The sequence below is a fragment of the Pecten maximus genome, chromosome 7, assembly GCF_902652985.1.
Source record: "Pecten maximus chromosome 7, xPecMax1.1, whole genome shotgun sequence".
NCBI lineage: Eukaryota > Metazoa > Mollusca > Bivalvia > Pectinida > Pectinidae > Pecten > Pecten maximus.
The window spans coordinates 21248257-21267713 of record NC_047021.1 but is presented as its reverse complement, the minus strand read 5'-3'; the positions used below and the strand labels follow the sequence as shown (position 1 = coordinate 21267713).

The following is a 19457-nucleotide window of genomic DNA, read 5'->3' as shown; positions in this document are numbered from 1 at the left end:
TAGTTATACAGCAATGAAAATCTTGGAATGTGATGACCAGTAACTCGGACAATTATCGACTGAAAATGACCACAAGGACTTAGGAACTTAGAGGAAGCTTGACCAATAGTTACACAGCAATGAAAATCTTGGAATGTGATGACCATTCCCTCGGACCATTATGGACTGAAAATGATCACAAGGATTTACAGGTAGCAAGACCAATAATAGACAATAGCAATATATACCTCTATGATGACCACTAAAACTGACCAGTAATGACTAGGGAAGAAGAATGGAGAAACAGTATAAGATGTGATACAAACATCTGATGTGACTGTGATGACCAGTGACACTACCAAACTGACCAGTAATGACTAGGGAAGAAGAATGGAGAAGCAGTATAAGATGTTGTGATACAAACCTCTGATGTGACTGTGATGACCACTGACACTACCAAACTGACCAGTAGGGACCTTGAAGGGACTAGACCTAGCAGTGGACGGTACGCACTTCCCTTGTAATAATTGTGGATAAAATATACACTGAAAAAAAAAAAAAAATTCAACATAATCATAATCAATCGTTGAGATTGTAATGCATGAAATAAATATTTATGATTTTTGTGTAAACGCATATAAACCAAATAAGAGGTAGTTCTGAGACCATTTTTCAAACATTAAAAATTAAAAAAAAATTGTCCATATCCAACACATTGCGTTTATAAAACACCAATAACGATTATGAAAATTGGATGAATTCAGAAAACCTTGTAATTACCTGTGTGCTATTCTGGTACACATATTGATACAGTTAGCCAGGATAAAACCCACACTCTCAAACTGATTGGTAAGTAGAAGTGAAGCACCAAGGAAGGCCAGTGAGAACAGCACCATCCTCCTATTGTACCTACAAGTAATGGGATATGGATTACTCGGTATTTATGGCCTTGGCAATCGTTTTCAACTTAGTATACTATTGTGGAGTACAGATTTATCCTGAACAAACTAGAAAATGATTACAAGAAGGTCTGATCCTTATTTTTCTTCTTACTTTATTATACTTATATTTCTGGAGTATTTTTATTACATTGTTTTTTTATCATCCAGTAATGAACCATTCATTACTTAAAGTCTGTATTCCTTGGTGGACATTTATAAAACAAACATTTGACACTCACTGGTCAATTTGTGTCTGACTCATGACAGCGAAGTAGAAGCATTCTGTGATACCATTGACGGCCAGGATGAGTACATAGAGACAATACCAGCGGAGTAGGGTTGGTCCTGTGCCAGCAGAGAGAACCTCACCACCGTACCAATCCAGGGCAAGGAACGAGTAGGCATAGCCGAACACTAAGATCAGCATGCCCAGCAACATAACAACTCGAAGCAGGCTATACAAGACTCGTGCAGCTAGATCAACCGAGGCCTGCAACCAAAACCAGAGTTATATCACTCTACAGCATTAACAGTTGTACAACATGCAAGGTTATCATCAAAATATTACAACAGTAAAATAGGGCTACATTCTATACCATTTGCTGACTTTGGAAGTCAATATAATAAATGTACTATCAGTTACTAAACACAATTCTATAATGTTATAATATCAGCTGACAGAGGAAGTCAATAATGTACTATCAGTTACTGAACACAATTCTATAATGTTATAATATCAGCTGACAGAGGAAGTCAATAATGTACTATCAGTTACTAAACACAATTCTATAATGTTATAATGTCAGCTGACTGAAGAAGTCAATAATGTACTATCAGTTACTGAACACAATTCTATAATGTTATAATGTCAGCTGACTGAAGAAGTCAATAATGTACTATCAGTTACTGAACACAATTCTATAATGTTATAATGTCAGCTGACTGAAGAAGTCAATATAATAATGTACTATCAGTTACAAAACAAAATTCTATAATGTTATAATGTCAGGTGACTTTGGAAGTCAATATAATAATGTACATTCAGTTACTAAACACAATTCTATAATGTTATAATATCAGCTGACTAAGGAAATCAATATAATAAATGTACTATCAGTTACTAAACAGAATTCTATTATGTTATAATATCAGTATAAAGTAACACAGTTAACCTTTATATTAGGGAACACTACTTTAAATACTTAAACATGCATATGACATGTAGTTGACATGCAGAATCAACTTAAAGATATATACAGTATAATACTGGACTGCTACATATTGTACATACCTGTACAAGAATGTCTAGATATAGTGACTACCTTGATATATATATATATATGTACAATGTATATGAAAACTAATGTATTATCAACATCTACATGCGTGCATTATTGTTTTCCGTATTTGAGAACACTTAATTATTGCTTGATTATTCAGGATCTGTTTCTAACCACAATTTTAAAGAATGAAATCTGAAGATAACCCGCCAGTGGTAGTAAATCAGAAGTGATCTAACATCTGCTCATACAACTATAAATGAACCTGTATTAACAGACCACCTCGGTTTAGAGTCCATGAGTGAGGTGTTTTCATTTTGAACCAAACCAATATTAGGATTTAGAGAACACTTTCGTTGGACATGTAACAAAATGACAGTATACATTACCTACAGCTGATCTAGTCATATGTAGGTACCTATGCACATTGTCTCTACAATGTTATTATGTTGCTTACTTGGGACTGGTCTTTGTAGGTTTTCCCCCGATTCAAAGATTGGGAAAAGAAAAGACGTCCACTTTCCTCAAGTGGCAGGAAAATGAAGCGAGGAACCATGGAACCAAGGTTATTGATGACATCATATATACCTGTAACCGACAGAGAATAGGGAATGTGTACTGTAGGACATTAGATGGGAAGGACGTCGACACAAGGGATGTCATTTACATCTGTACCCGACAGAGAATAAAATATGTTATGTATTGTATGAAGTTTTACAAGAAAGACGTTATTTACGTAGTCTGTATTCGACAGAGAGGGTATTGTGTGACATTTTACTGGAAAGACGTCATTTACCTGACAAAGAAAAGAGCATGTAATGTATTGTGTGACATTCTACAGGAATGACATAATTTGACTGACAAAGAAAAGAGTATGTAATGTATTGTGTGACGTTTGTTAAGAAAAAACCCAATCATTTATATCTGTAACCGACAGAGAAAAGTATGTAATGTATTGTATGACATTCTACAGGAAAGACCCCATTTAATCAGTACAGACAGAGAAAAAAGTATGTAATTTATTGTATGACATTTTACATAAAAGATGCTGTTTAAATCTGTACCCGACATTGAAAAGAGTATAAGATTTATTGTATGACGTTTTAAAGGAAAGATATCATTTACAACATTAACTGACAGAGAATAGAGTATGTAATTTATTGTATCGTTTTACAGGAAAGACGTCATTTACATCTGTACCAATTTAAGAGAGGAAAGAGTATACAGTAAAATCTGTTTATTACGTATCCAATTAGAAACCAGAAAATGATGGCCAAATACAATAGAGCACTCCTAAGGTTGTCAACCTTTGTTAATGAAAATTGATATTTACATTTTGAATTTTCAGGAATCTGTAAACATCAATATACCATTTTCATAGAAATTGAACAACATCTAAATCTCAACCAATTAGAAGAAGAAGAATCAGGTAAAAAAACAATAAGTCCCCAAACTTTACATAGGGAACTTAATGAGACCGTTTATCAGATTCATTGATTCCTATTCCACATTTCTCGAAAAAATAAAAGTTTCCACATCAAGTATTCTTCAATTATAATGAACAAGTGGAAAACATATTTACTCTGTATCCAGATTATATAGATATTCATGCTATAATGTACACTACACAATACCTAGAGGCAATGATACACAGGTCTCATGCCAATTAAATATTGGAATGTTATGTATGTATTATACCCCTTGAGGCTCACTCCAAACAGACCTGACACAGCACACCAGTATATACTCAATACAATTATAATCATGCTCATTTGAGTTATTATCTAATATATGAACATTTTTTTCATAATTGGTAATTGTCTTAACTTTTGAAAGGCAATTTCTTGTTTTAAGAGTTTTACTATAATTCCTAAAGAATAACTTGATTTTCTTAGGTTTTACACGTTTTCATAATTTATAAGTGTAGTTTTATCATAATTTCGTTAAGTTAATTATTTCATATTGGTGTTACATGTACCCCGATAATTTTTTTACATTAAATCGAGATCATTTTTATCATCAACATAATTATCTTTACATATCTTTTCTGCTATATACAATCAAGTTTTTACAAGGTAATAGGGCTGCATGCTACCGGTGTCATGCCCAATGTTTGTAGGACAAGATCGTACTTGGCATTGTTTGTTCACGGTCCATCTACGATCAATGATGAGGTAGAAGAAATACTGGTATGAGTCATCCAGCTCCTTGAAAAACTGACCAGTGTTATCTATTACACCATAAAAACCTGAAATGCCAGTAGTGTTACAACGTCATCTAAGCTGAAGAGATTTGAGAGTATTTGATCTGTAGAAGTATCTAGATGTTTTGTTAGACAACACAAGAGAATTCACCAGGATCTTAAATTTGCCATTTCCCTCATTTCTTTTCTTTTCTGTCACTTTAATTATTAAAACTACAATTTCAAGTTATGTTTTAACTTTGTTTTTTTGTGTACCTGTAATCACGACCTCAAAATCAACTAGCAGTCATAAGTATTAAGAATTTCAAGAAGAAATGTTAGCCTTCCATAAATGTTGTATTCATTTAAAGACCAAATAATACCTCTTAAAAAACAAGAGGCATTTAGAATGAGAAAAGGGTTCTTTTTTACACACACACTAATATGTACTGGAATTCCAATTGAGGACAAGGGAGACAACTTGTAATTTTCTTCTTCTATAAAATTTTACACAACCAAATTTTCCATATTAGACTTTATGAGATTAATATGGTGTTGTAAATAAAAAAACAACAATAATAAGTCATGTAAAAAAAACTAATTATTTTGGCAGGTGACAAAGGTAATAATAGATATAATTGTGAATGTGACAACTACTACCACTAACATATGTTTACAAGTCACACTTAACATATCAGGAAATATTCAATTCATTGTTCAGGTTTGGCTTTTTAGCTATTTCATTTACCTACTAGGTAATGAATAGAAATACAAGACACAGAGTTTTAATTAATACATAACTTAATGTACAAATCTTTTCCTTAGCATAAAGTTACAATATAACTATTGTAACTAGTAGACAAATATGGATTTTAATAATAAACTTGTGAAGGATGAATATTTCCCAGCATGCAGTATTCCTGTAAATAGTATAAAAACTATATATATTCGTGAATGATTAAAAACATGGCATGTACATACCCACATTCAATTTTGAACACTGATACATCCAACCAACCCTCTTTCCTTTTTTATTAAGGAAAGATTTCAATCAACATATCTTATTGCATATGCTATATGATATAAATTGCAAGAGTTCCATATCTTAAAATAATCAGGCTTAGGATACTGGTATATAAACAATATATTCATCCTGGTAAATATAGACACAATATATACTGCTCGGCTGATGAGAACTTCTCTTTAGCTTGATCGGTTGAGCATAAGACTAGTAAGCCAGAGGTCCCAGGTCCTATCTCTCCCAGGGAATTGGAATAAATATAATTTATTATGCCCTCTGTTACAAATGGGCTGAAGAGTGGTATATTATGGCTAGTATTTAATAGAGTTGCATTTTATAATTGTTTCTGACAGTAAATAAAATATCATGCCGATCAAATTATCTTACACCTCAGTACACAATTAAGTCCAGACCACCAGACTACAAACGATATATAATATAGGTACCTACCCTGGTCACCAAAGCTGAAGACGTTAAACAGTGTCATCACATATTTCTCGCCTATAACAAAGGAAAAACATAAGTCTAGATCTCTTTTTCATAAGATATAAGAGAAAATGTAAATAGATGTATGTATAATAAATTATTTATTATCATCAATGATCAAACTTGACTCCTGGATGTGACTGCTTGTAAGCTCCAGTGGTTCAAATTGATTAAATATCAACTGGTATAAAGCCCTTGATATATTTTTTTAGCTTATACCATGCGAAAAAGCTGTGAGTCTTAGGGAATAAATCATGATATCATTATAAATAAGCAAGAAGAGTTCTGTTCTGACATAGTACACATCTATAACACCAGTAGGGACTTACCTTCAGTTAAGAACTGTTTGAGTAGAGACTGTTTAAAGAAACTTCCGGTCAGAGAAACCATGTCTTTATCCAGCCATTCCTTTAACACAACAGTTATCATCTAAACATACATGTATCACATCACGACTCTAACGAACAAACATTTCACATGATTTAAATACATTATCATTGTATTAAAAAATTATAATATCCTATCTTAGTATTAAACAATCATTTAGGATATAATCTGAAGATAGAATTAACATCATACCATAAAAGGACAACCTGTAAATGCTTATATTAATGTCGTAGATTGTTTAGGACAGCTAAACATATGTACTTCTTGGACAATTTCTATGGACAAAATTTTATTTGCGTTTTTAAGACTTAAAAGTCTCTTAGAATTATTTAGTTGATTCAAAGATTAACATGAATTTTTAATCATTAAATAGAACAACAAAGAGTAAAATTTGTTATGAAATTACATGTGTTTACATTAAATTGGGATGGGACGTGACAGGACAGGACCAGACAGACATGGGTAATACTACATGTAAATGCTCCCATTTTATGACAAGGGCATAATGAAATAGCTAGAGCAATGACACTGAATCAGTCAAGGATAATAATCTGAACAAGACCACTATCCAGCAATGTATATGTGATACTGTACTTATCCTCAGATAGGCCCTGTCCCCATTAGGACTTAATTGTTAGCCAATTTTAGCTTACTATTTTACAATTGATTATTCTGCGAAAATGAAGGAGGGCTTATTATGGGCAGATGATTATCTATTGATAAATACAATAGCTATATTACCTTGTCTTTGGGTTTCTGTGGGAAAAAATCTCTAGTCCTCTGGAACACAAAGTCTTTGGGTTTTGACTTGTCACCTAGATACCAGTAGAAGGTCAAGTAATACAGCACAGCGTAGGTTATTCCATGGACGATCTGTAACAATACATTCAATGTAGGTTATTCCATGGACGATCTGTAACAATACATACAATGTAGGTTATTCCATGGACGATCTGTAACAATACATACAACGTAGGTTATTCCATGGACGATCTGTAACAATACATACAGCGTAGGTTATTCCATGGACGATCTGTAACAATACATACAGCGTAGGTTATTCCATGGACGATCTGTAACAATACATACAACGTAGGTTATTCCATGGACGATCTGTAACAATACATACAACGTAGGTTATTCCATGGACGATCTGTAACAATACATACAACTGATGTACTAGCATCAATATCAAAGTTATTTTAATATCAGTATTTTCTGTTTGCACTAAAAGTATTTCAAGAAGAGGCAAAATTTTACATTGTGTATACTACAGTAGTGATAGTCTTTCCTTCCATACTTCACAGGTGAATCTCCATTTTTGGTAGAGAAGACAGCTCACGCACTATGATGCCACTCACACTAGCGTAACATCATCATTTTATATAGCATAACCACGTTCCAAATAGACGTCAAAAATTTTGACACTCAGTTCAAGGACATAGATGATAGTGCGAAGAAAAGGTTTCACAGCACTTTTTTTTTTTTAAATATGAGAGAAAAATAATCAAACACGGGCCTGTACCATGTACACTCTGGTGTAAGAGTTGGCTAACCAGCACTTGGCAAGCCTCGTACAAGTCTCTTACACTCGGGCTGAGATATCCCTGTCTGAGATATCCCTGTCTGAGATATCCCTGTCTAAGATTCTATTACACCATCTCTACATACATGCAATAGACAACAAACCATGTCATCCGAGTTCTCTGGGGTTAAGATACGATCATTATTTTGTTTGGTTACTTTCTGTTACCCAATCTATAATTGAGTTACTGTGTATCATGGTAGTGACTTTCTTGTCTAATTTGTATAAACATCCCCATGTTCATGAATACTCGAATATTTTATCAGACCTTTTGGTCTGTAGGAAAAATTCTGTTAAACAACTGACGTCAGACAGGTGATCACATAAATTTTTTCATCTAAATTGCAGAATTGACCTCAAAAGGTGTAGGTGTTATTCACTGTGTCACATCCCACAACTTTTCATTGTAAAGACAGACAGGAAATACAATGTATTCAGGGTTTTCCTTGTAATTTTGTAATGCAGGGTTCCAAGGACTCTCAGATGTGAAAATTGGGAGCCTTATTTTGAAATCTAGCAGTGCCATGACATTTTAAAATTGACAAAATCATGGTAAAGCAGTTTCAGCATCCAAGTTGGTCATCAGATATAACATGTTGCCTTAAGTTTATAATAAGATACAAACACAACAGAATACAAGTATGAATTAATCTAAACTGTTATTCTTCATTGTAAGGCAGACTTTGGAATTACAATGCAACCCTGAAGATGCACAGACATTTAGTTTGGGAGTCCTTAAGCTTTTTCTGTGTCTGAGACACAGGAAATCTAAATCAGGGAAACCCTTGGCTGGTATTCCCTTAGAATGAGGTATACATAGGGTCCTGCATAAATTACTTAAAACTCTTAGGATAAAATATTTAAGAAAACTGTGTACACTAAGATTTTCTTTGATATCACATGCACCAGGTTTGAGTCCTCTGCTCCTCAACCCCGGGTAAAATTGATAACTACTGTGTATGTATTACCTGTCCGATGGAGAAGGAGATGAGGCCCAGGTTTGGAAAGTTTATCACCAAGAACACAATGGTAAGACATTTGGTAAGCTCTGACAGCCCCACTGACAAAACCTGCAACAACAGTTGTACAACAAATTAAACCAAATTTTACATACCTTGGAGAGTTTGTTAATCTTCCAACAGTGTAAACGCTTGCCTCAGTGGTAAGGATGTTTCAAAAGTTTATGGATAAGTTCAAAATTTTAAATTATGACAACTGCTACATGTTAAATCTTGATTCATCTGTACTGGTATTCATGCAAGTGTTCGATAGCTGTAGCACTAAAATCACACACATATGAACTCATGGTAAATATTAATCATTCAATACAGGAAAATAAGTAGTAATAGTGCATTTACATTATAGCAGCTTAATTTCAAAGTTTAAAAAATTGGTAACATTTAAAAACAAATTTTATTTTTCCTTATTTCCTTAAACTTGACAGGCACATATTCAAAGGACTTCATGACTTAGAAAAGGGAATCTTAGACCTTTTAATGATGACATTCTCTATCATTAACTCACCTTACTGCTTATGGATACTTCTTTTACAATCTTAAACGTCAATACATATATAAACAAGATAATTCAACGAATTACAGTCCCCCACCGGGTTGTTATCTCGAGATCCAATAGCAATGAGTGTGAATCTCGAGATGCAATAAGGTCATGTATTTTCTTCAATGTATTGAAAGGTGAAGATGTAGTTTACAGAGACCCGCTTCTATACAGGAACCATCCCATTCTCACTAAATACATGTACACTGTAGGTATACTCTATAAATGATCTCTATATAAAGGACACAAGTCTATGAAGGACACCTTTAGTTTTTCTATTGGGTATCCTTTATAGACAGGTTTTACTGCAATAGACATGAAATTGTAATAATAATAACAAGATGTTGTTTGTTATGCTTACATTGAATTCAACAGTACTGTATATTGATTAAATGGTGATCTGAGAAGAACACAGGTTTGTTTGTCACTGGGAATAATTTGGATGAGAAGACCAAGTCAAGAATTCCTCCAAGGCAATGGGTAGGCGTGGTCAGTAGTTGGTGAAGTTTACAAGATTTTTGAAGGCTGTCCATCTTTGCGAAGTCCATGTTGAAATCTCCAACAACAAGAATGTTTGTACACTTATGTAACTTTGCTTGTATTGTGCATAGCTTGAATAACTGTAATATAGCTGAATTTAAATGGTTATAAGATGTGTTAGGAGGTATATATATGCATCCAAGCAGCAAATTGCCAGTGATGATTCCAACTGCTTCTATTTGTGGTATGTTGATTTCCAATATGGTTTGGATGGGAATTGCAGAGTAGATGACACAGTTTTGGTACGCGACACACCGCCTTCCCACAGGGAACTATACTACCAAGTATAAAGTTCTAATCCTTAATAGTGTAGGAGATAGAACCTGGACAAATTTTTCTTTCTTTAATGTAGGTCAGAGGTCAAAATATAGGTCACAGTGACCAGGTTTTGGTACGCGACACACCGCCTTCCCACGGGGAACCATACTACCAAGTATTAAGTTCTAGTGCTTTATAGTGTAGGAGATAGAGCCCGGACAAGCTTTTTCTTTAATGTAGGTCAGAGGTCAAAATATAGGTCACAGTGACCCGGTTTTTGTACGCGACACACCGCCTTCCCACAAGGAACCATACTACCAAGTATTAAGTTCTAGTCCTTTATAGTGTAGGAGATAGAGCCCGGACAAACTTTTACTTTAATGTAGGTCAGAGGTCAAAATATAGCAAAATAAAGGTCACAGTGACCCGGTTTTGGTACGCGACACACCGCCTTCCCACAAGGAACCATACTACCAAGTATTAAGTTCTAGTCCTTTATAGTGTAGGAGATAGAGCCCGGACAAACTTTTACTTTAATGTAGGTCAGAGGTCAAAAAATAGCAAAATATAGGTCACATTGACCCGGTTTTTGTACGCGACACACTGCCTTCCCACAGAGAACAATACTACTAAGTATTAAGTTCTAGTGCTTTATAGTGTAGGAGATAGAGCCCGGACAAGCTTTTTCTTTAATGTAGGTCAGAGGTCAAAATATAGGTCACAGTGACCCGGTTTTTGTATGCGACACACCGCCTTCCCACAGGGAACCCACACACTAAGTATGAAGTTCCAGTGTCTTATAGTATGGGAGATAGAGCCCGGACAAATAGTGTGCGGAAGGACGGACGGACAGACGGACGGACGGACAGACGGACAGACGGACGGACGGACAGACGGACAGACGGACGGACACAACGCAAACCTATAGTCCCCCCCGGATTCCGGTGGGGGACTAATAATCAGTCCTGAATATTTTGAAAAGTGAAAAATACAGTTCACATTTAGATTGACAATATGAGAATTTGAACTAACCCGTAGTTTGACAAATAGATGAGTCTGGCCAATGATAAAGTGAGGACGGGCCAAGACCGTGATGATGGTTGCCACAGCAAAGCTAATCACACCCCATCCATAATGGGGGACAACATCTTCATCAGGGAGTGCCAGTGCAAACAGCCATACAAAGCTCAATAATCCACAACACATAATGCTGACCGGCCATCTGTAATATACAGGGTACGCAAACTGATCAAATCATTTAATACTAACTGCTGGCACTGGTGTCATGCATAAATGTAAAAAAAACTGGTGTCATGCATAAATGTACATGTATATCAAAATATATTTCAATGCAGTCCACAAGAGGTGAGGAGTTATGAGTTTTGAGGGGAAAAAACAGCTATTACTAGTTTGATAATCTCATAAGTATTCTATAAATTGTAAAGAACCCAGATCAATGGTTAAAAAGCTTAATGTGACATTTTCCAAGCAAGTTGTAGGAGATTTGTAGGTAAATGAGAATGAAAAACATATAAGGCTTTTAGTAGGGTGTCCTTTTTACGTAAAGCCAGGGGTGGATTTTCTGCAGGTGCAAAAAGCTCTAGATTGAATTACAAAGTCTAATCCAATCAAATCCCCACTGATAAGGAGGAGAATATCACATAGATACATATACATTCTTTATAGAATGACTTAATTAATACAGATTCCCTTCAACCTCACTACAACTCCCCATCTCCTGAATGATTTCTATAGCTCTACCAAAATGTAACATTCCTGTCCTACTTCCTCTCCAAAAATCTTCTAATGTGAACTCCCATAGTTTCCTAGTAATTTATGCAGTAATGTTTTCACACTTAATGTTCCTGCTACTATACTAAGATTGCACCAATTGCAATTTCCATATATTTCTTTCTAGACAAGGCAAAATACTCTAGATACACCAACTTTGGATACACCAACTCTGGTCTGGGTACACCAACTCTGGATACACCAACTCTGGATACACCAACTCTGGGTACACCAACTCTGGGTACACCAACTCTGGATACACCAACTCTGGATACACCAACTCTGGGTACACCAACTCTGGGTACACCAACTCTGGTCTGGATACACTAACTCTGGGTATATCAACTCTGGATACACCAACTCTGGGTACACCAACTCTGGGTACACCAACTCTGGTTACACCAACTCTGGATACACCAACTCTGGGTACACCAACTCTGGGTATATCAACTCTGGATACACCAACTCTGGATACACCAACTTTGGTCTGGGTACACCAACTCTGGATACACCAACTCTGGGTACACCAACTCTGGGTACACCAACTCTGGTCTGGGTACACCAACTCTGGATACACCAACTCTGGATACACCAACTCTGGGTACACCAACTCTGGTCTGGATACACTAACTCTGGGTATATCAACTCTGGATACACCAACTCTGGGTACACCAACTCTGGGTACACCAACTCTGGTCTGGGTACACCAACTCTGGGTACACCAACTCTGGATACACCAACTCTGGATACACCAACTCTGGGTACACCAACTCTGGGTATATCAACTCTGGATACACCAACTCTGGATACACCAACTCTGGGTACACCAACTCTGGATACACCAACTCTGGATACACCAACTAAGGGTACACCAACTCTGGGTACACCAACTCTGGGTATATCAACTCTGGGTATATCAACTCTAGATACACCAACTTTGGATACACCAACTCTGGTCTGGGTACACCAACTCTGGATACACCAACTCTGGGTACACCAACTCTGGTCTGGGTACACCAACTCTGGATACACCAACTCTGGATACACCAACTCTGGGTACACCAACTCTGGGTACACCAACTCTGGTCTGGGTACACCAACTCTGGATACACCAACTCTGGGTACACCAACTCTGGTCTGGATACACTAACTCTGGGTATATCAACTCTGGATACACCAACTCTGGATACAACAACTCTGGGCGCACCACCTCTTGATGCACCAACTCTGGGCGCACCATCTCTGGATGCACCAACTCTGGGTATATCAACTCTGGATACACTAACTCTGGGTATATCAACTCTGGATACACCAACTCTGGATACAACAACTCTGGGCGCACCACCTCTTGATGCACCAACTCTGCGCGCACCATCTCTGGATGCACCAACTCTGGGTACATCAACTCCAGGTACATCAACTCTGGGTACACCAACTCTGGGTACACCAACTCTGGGTACACCAACTCTGGGTTCACCAACTCTGGATACACCAACTCTGGATACACCAACTCTGGGTACACCAACTCTGGGTATATCAACTCTGGATACACCAACTCTGGGTATATCAACTCTGGGTACACCAACTAAGGGTACACCAACTCTGGGTATATCAACTCTGGATACACCAACTCTGGGTACACCAACTCTGGGTACACCAACTCTGGATACACCAACTCTGGATACACCAACTCTGGGTACACCAACTCTGGGTATATCAACTCTGGATACATCAACTCTGGGTATATCAACTCTGGGTACACCAACTAAGGGTACACCAACTAAGGGTACACCAACTCTGGGTATATCAACTCTGGATACACCAACTCTGGATACACCAACTCTTGGTACACCAACTCTGGGTACACCAACTCTGGGTACACCAACTCTGGGTATATCAACTCTGGGTACACCAACTCTGGATACACCAACTCTTGGTACACCAACTCTTGATTCACCAACTCTGGGCGCACCATCTCTGGATACACCAACTCAGGATGCACCAACTCTGGATGCACCAACTCTGGGTACACCAACTCTGGGTACATCAACTCTGGGTACATCAACTCTGGGTACACCAACTCTGGATACACCAACTCTGGATACACCAACTCTGGATACACCAACTCTGGGTACACCAACTCTGGATACACCAACTCTGGATACACCAACTCTGGGTATATCAACTCTGGATACACCAACTAAGGGTACACCAACTAAGGGTACACCAACTCTGGGTATATCAACTCTGGATACACCAACTCTGGGTACACCAACTCTGGATACACCAACTCTGGGTACACCAACTCTGGGTACACCAACTCTGGGTACACCAACTCTGGATACACCAACTCTGGGTACACCAACTCTGGGTACACCAACTCTGGATGCACCAACTCTGGGTACACCAACTCTGGATACACCAACTCTGGATACACCAACTCTGGGTACACCAACTCTGGGTACACCAACTCTGGATACACCAACTCTGGGTACACCAACTCTGGATACACCAACTCTGGATACACCAACTCTGGATACACCAACTCATGATGCACCAACTCTGGGTACACCAACTCTGGGTACATCAACTCTGGGTGCACCAACTCTGGGTACACCAACTCTGGGTACACCAACTCTGGTCTGGATGCACCAACTCTGGGTATATCAACCCTGGATACACCAACTCTGGATACACCAACTCTGGGTACACCAACTAAGGGTACACCAATCAGCAATCATCATTATGATAATCTGTTTATATACAGTAATATGCTCTAAAATTTGATAATGCCAAAAGATACACATTTATGGTACTATTTATAGTACTATTTATATTCAGAGTTTAAAAATTGCTGACTATTATATTTGACAGTTATCAACAGACAAAACATCTGTGCTTGGAATTCTTCCTTCATCAAGTATCACAGGAAAGATTTACCATACTGAGTACTTACGACCACCACATTAGGTTAACCACTTGTGTCCAGTTTTTCCCTTCTTTCTTGCTGAGACAGGCCTGGTCAAATGCCTCTGTTGAGATAAACAGAGCCGTGCTGTACAGTAGAGTCAGTCTGTAACACAAGAAAGTATGTACTCTATAGTAACAGGGCCGTGCTGTACAGTAGAGTCAGTCTGTAACACAAGAAAGTATGTACTCTATAGTAACAGGGCCGTGCTGTACAGTAGAGTCAGTCTGTAACACAAGAAAGTATGTACTATATAGTAACAGGGCCGTGCTGTACAGTAGAGTGTGTAACACAAGAAAGTATGTACTCTATAGTAACAGGGCCGTGCTGTACAGTAGAGTGTGTAACACAAGAAAGTATGTACTATATAGTAACAGGGCCGTGCTGTACAGTAGAGTGTGTAACACAAGAAAGTATGTACTCTATAGTAACAGGGCCGTGCTGTACAGTAGAGTGTGTAACACAAGAAAGTATGTACTCTATAGTAACAGGGCGTTGCTGTACAGTAGTCAGTCTGTAACACAAGAAAGTATGTACTGTATAGTAACAGGGCCGTGCTGTACAGTAGAGTCAGTCTGTAACACAAGAAAGTATGTACTGTATAGTAACAGGGCCGTGCTGTACAGTAGAGTCAGTCTGTAACACAAGAAAGTATGTACTGTATAGTAACAGGGCCGTGCTGTACAGTAGAGTCTGTCTGTAACACAAGAAAGTATGTACTGTATAGTAACAGGGCCGTGCTGTACAGTAGAGTCAGTCTGTAACACAAGAAAGTATGTACTGTATAGTAACAGGGCCGTGCTGTACAGTAGTGTCTGTCTGTAACACAAGAAAGTATGTACTGTATAGTAACAGGGCCGTGCTGTACAGTAGAGTCAGTCTGTAACACAAGAAAGTATGTACTGTATAGTAACAGGGCCGTGCTGTACAGTAGAGTCAGTCTGTAACACAAGAAAGTATGTACTGTATAGTAACAGGGCCGTGCTGTACAGTAGTCAGTCTGTAACACAAGAAAGTATGTACTGTATAGTAACAGGGCCGTGCTGTACAGTAGTGTCTGTAACACAAGAAAGTATGTACTCTATAGTAACAGGGCCGTGCTGTACAGTAGTCAGTCTGTAACACAAGAAAGTATGTACTCTATAGTAACAGGGCCGTGCTGTACAGTAGAGTCAGTCTGTAACACAAGAAAGTATGTACTCTATAGTAACAGGGCGTTGCTGTACAGTAGTCAGTCTGTAACACAAGAAAGTATGTACTGTATAGTAACAGGGCCGTGCTGTACAGTAGAGTGTGTAACACAAGAAAGTATGTACTGTATAGTAACAGGGCCGTGCTGTACAGTAGAGTCTGTAACACAAGAAAGTATGTACTCTATAGTAACAGGGCCGTGCTGTACAGTAGTCAGTCTGTAACACAAGAAAGTATGTACTGTATAGTAACAGGGCCGTGCTGTACAGTAGTGTCTGTAACACAAGAAAGTATGTACTGTATAGTAACAGGGCCGTGCTGTACAGTAGAGTCAGTCTGTAACACAAGAAAGTATGTACTGTATAGTAACAGGGCCGTGCTGTACAGTAGAGTCTGTCTGTAACACAAGAAAGTATGTACTGTATAGTAACAGGGCCGTGCTGTACAGAAGAGTCAGTCTGTAACACAAGAAAGTATGTACTGTATAGTAACAGGGCCGTGCTGTACAGTAGAGTCTGTCTGTAACACAAGAAAGTATGTACTGTATAGTAACAGGGCCGTGCTGTACAGTAGAGTCAGTCAGTAACACAAGAAAGTATGTACTGTATAGTAACAGGGCCGTGCTGTACAGTAGAGTCAGTCTGTAACACAAGAAAGTATGTACTGTATAGTAACAGGGCCGTGCTGTACAGTAGTCAGTCTGTAACACAAGAAAGTATGTACTGTATAGTAACAGGGCCGTGCTGTACAGTAGTGTCTGTAACACAAGAAAGTATGTACTCTATAGTAACAGGGCCGTGCTGTACAGTAGTCAGTCTGTAACACAAGAAAGTATGTACTCTATAGTAACAGGGCCGTGCTGTACAGTAGAGTCAGTCTGTAACACAAGAAAGTATGTACTCTATAGTAACAGGGCGTTGCTGTACAGTAGTCAGTCTGTAACACAAGAAAGTATGTACTGTATAGTAACAGGGCCGTGCTGTACAGTAGAGTGTGTAACACAAGAAAGTATGTACTGTATAGTAACAGGGCCGTGCTGTACAGTAGAGTCTGTAACACAAGAAAGTATGTACTCTATAGTAACAGGGCCGTGCTGTACAGTGGTCAGTCTGTAACACAAGAAAGTATGTACTGTATAGTAACAGGGCCGTGCTGTACAGTAGTGTCTGTAACACAAGAAAGTATGTACTCTATAGTAACAGGGCCGTGCTGTACAGTAGTCAGTATGTAACACAAGAAAGTATGTACTGTATAGTAACAGGGCCGTGCTGTACAGTAGTGTCTGTAACACAAGAAAGTATGTACTCTATAGTAACAGGGCCGTGCTGTACAGTAGTCAGTATGTAACACAAGAAAGTATGTACTGTATAGTAATAGGGCCGTGCTGTACAGTAGTCAGTCTGTAACACAAGAAAGTGTGTACTGTATAGTAACAGGGCCGTGCTGTACAGTAGAGTCAGTCTGTAACACAAGAAAGTATGTACTGTATAGTAACAGGGCCGTGCTGTACAGTAGTCAGTCTGTAACACAAGAAAGTGTGTACTGTATAGTAACAGGGCCGTGCTGTACAGTAGAGTCAGTCTGTAACACAAGAAAGTGTGTACTGTATAGTAACAGGGCCGTGCTGTACAGTAGAGTTAGTCTGTAACACAAGAAAGTATGTACTGTATAGTAACAGGGCCGTGCTGTACAGTAGTCAGTCTGTAACACAAGAAAGTATGTACTGTATAGTAACAGGGCCGTGCTGTACAGTAGAGTTAGTCTGTAACACAAGAAAGTATGTACTGTATAGTAACAGGGCCGTGCTGTACAGTAGAGTCTGTCTGTAACACAAGAAAGTATGTACTGTATAGTAACAGGGCCGTGCTGTACAGTAGAGTCAGTCTGTAACACAAGAAAGTATGTACTGTATAGTAACAGGGCCGTGCTGTACAGTAGAGTCTGTCTGTAACACAAGAAAGTAGGTACTGTATAGTAACAGGGCCGTGCTGTACAGTAGAGTCTGTAACACAAGAAAGTATGTACTGTATAGTAACAGGGCCGTGCTGTACAGTAGAGTCTGTAACACAAGAAAGTATGTACTGTATAGTAACAGGGCCGTGCTGTACAGTAGAGTCTGTAACACAAGAAAGTATGTACTGTATAGTAACAGGGCCGTGCTGTACAGTAGTCAGTCTGTAACACAAGAAAGTATGTACTGTATAGTAACAGGGCCGTGCTGTACAGTAGAGTCTGTAACACAAGAAAGTATGTACTGTATAGTAACAGGGCCGTGCTGTACAGTAGAGTCTGTAACACAAGAAAGTATGTACTGTATAGTAACAGGGCCGTGCTGTACAGTAGTCAGTCTGTAACACAAGAAAGTATGTACTGTATAGTAACAGGGCCGTGCTGTACAGTAGAGTCTGTAACACAAGAAAGTATGTACTGTATAGTAACAGGGCCGTGCTGTACAGTAGAGTCAGTCTGTAACACAAGAAAGTATGTACTGTATAGTAACAGGGCCGTGCTGTACAGTAGAGTTAGTCTGTAACACAAGAAAGTATGTACTCTATAGTAACAGGGCCGTGCTGTACAGTAGTCAGTCTGTAACACAAGAAAGTATGTACTCTATAGTAACAGGGCCGTGCTGTACAGTAGAGTCAGTCTGTAACACAAGAAAGTATGTACTGTATAGTAACAGGGCCATGCTGTACAGTAGAGTGTGTAACACAAGAAAGTATGTACTGTATAGTAACAGGGCCGTGCTGTACAGTAGAGTCAGTCTGTAACACAAGAAAGTATGTACTGTATAGTAACAGGGCCGTGCTGTACAGTAGAGTCAGTCTGTAACACAAGAAAGTATGTACTGTATAGTAACAGGGCCGTGCTGTACAGTAGAGTCAGTCTGTAACACAAGAAAGTATGTACTGTATAGTAACAGGGCCGTGCTGTACAGTAGTCAGTCTGTAACACAAGAAAGTATGTACTGTATAGTAACAGGGCCGTGCTGTACAGTAGAGTCAGTCTGTAACACAAGAAAGTGTGTACTCTATAGTAACAGGGCCGTGCTGTACAGTAGTCAGTCTGTAACACAAGAAAGTATGTACTGTATAGTAACAGGGCCGTGCTGTACAGTAGTCAGTCTGTAACACAAGAAAGTATGTACTGTATAGTAACAGGGCCGTGCTGTACAGTAGTCAGTATGTAACACAAGAAAGTATGTACTGTATAGTAACAGGGCCGTGCTGTACAGTAGTCAGTCTGTAACACAAGAAAGTATGTACTGTATAGTAACAGGGCCGTGCTGTA

The 19457-nt window shown here is 38.3% G+C and overlaps 1 protein-coding gene across 2 annotated transcripts in view; it reads right to left on the bottom strand.

Annotated features, from left to right (window-relative positions):
* Nucleotides 1-19457, bottom strand: part of LOC117331894 (protein RFT1 homolog) — a 33682-nt gene that overhangs the window by 1685 nt on the left and 12540 nt on the right. Inside the window, exons 3-12 of one of the 2 annotated variants that reach the window (XM_033890851.1) lie at nt 14964-15080; nt 11249-11438; nt 8830-8931; nt 7018-7149; nt 6219-6297; nt 5854-5904; nt 4333-4448; nt 1160-1410; nt 760-888; nt 404-524 (exon numbers count right to left, since the gene is read on the bottom strand). In XM_033890851.1, the coding sequence (XP_033746742.1) occupies nt 404-524; nt 760-888; nt 1160-1410; nt 4333-4448; nt 5854-5904; nt 6219-6297; nt 7018-7149; nt 8830-8931; nt 11249-11438; nt 14964-15080 (1288 nt within the window). Of the gene's footprint in view, nt 1-403; nt 525-759; nt 889-1159; nt 1411-2657; nt 2789-4332; nt 4449-5853; nt 5905-6218; nt 6298-7017; nt 7150-8829; nt 8932-11248; nt 11439-14963; nt 15081-19457 lie in introns of both variants that reach the window. The other variant, XM_033890850.1, reaches the window with a different exon arrangement.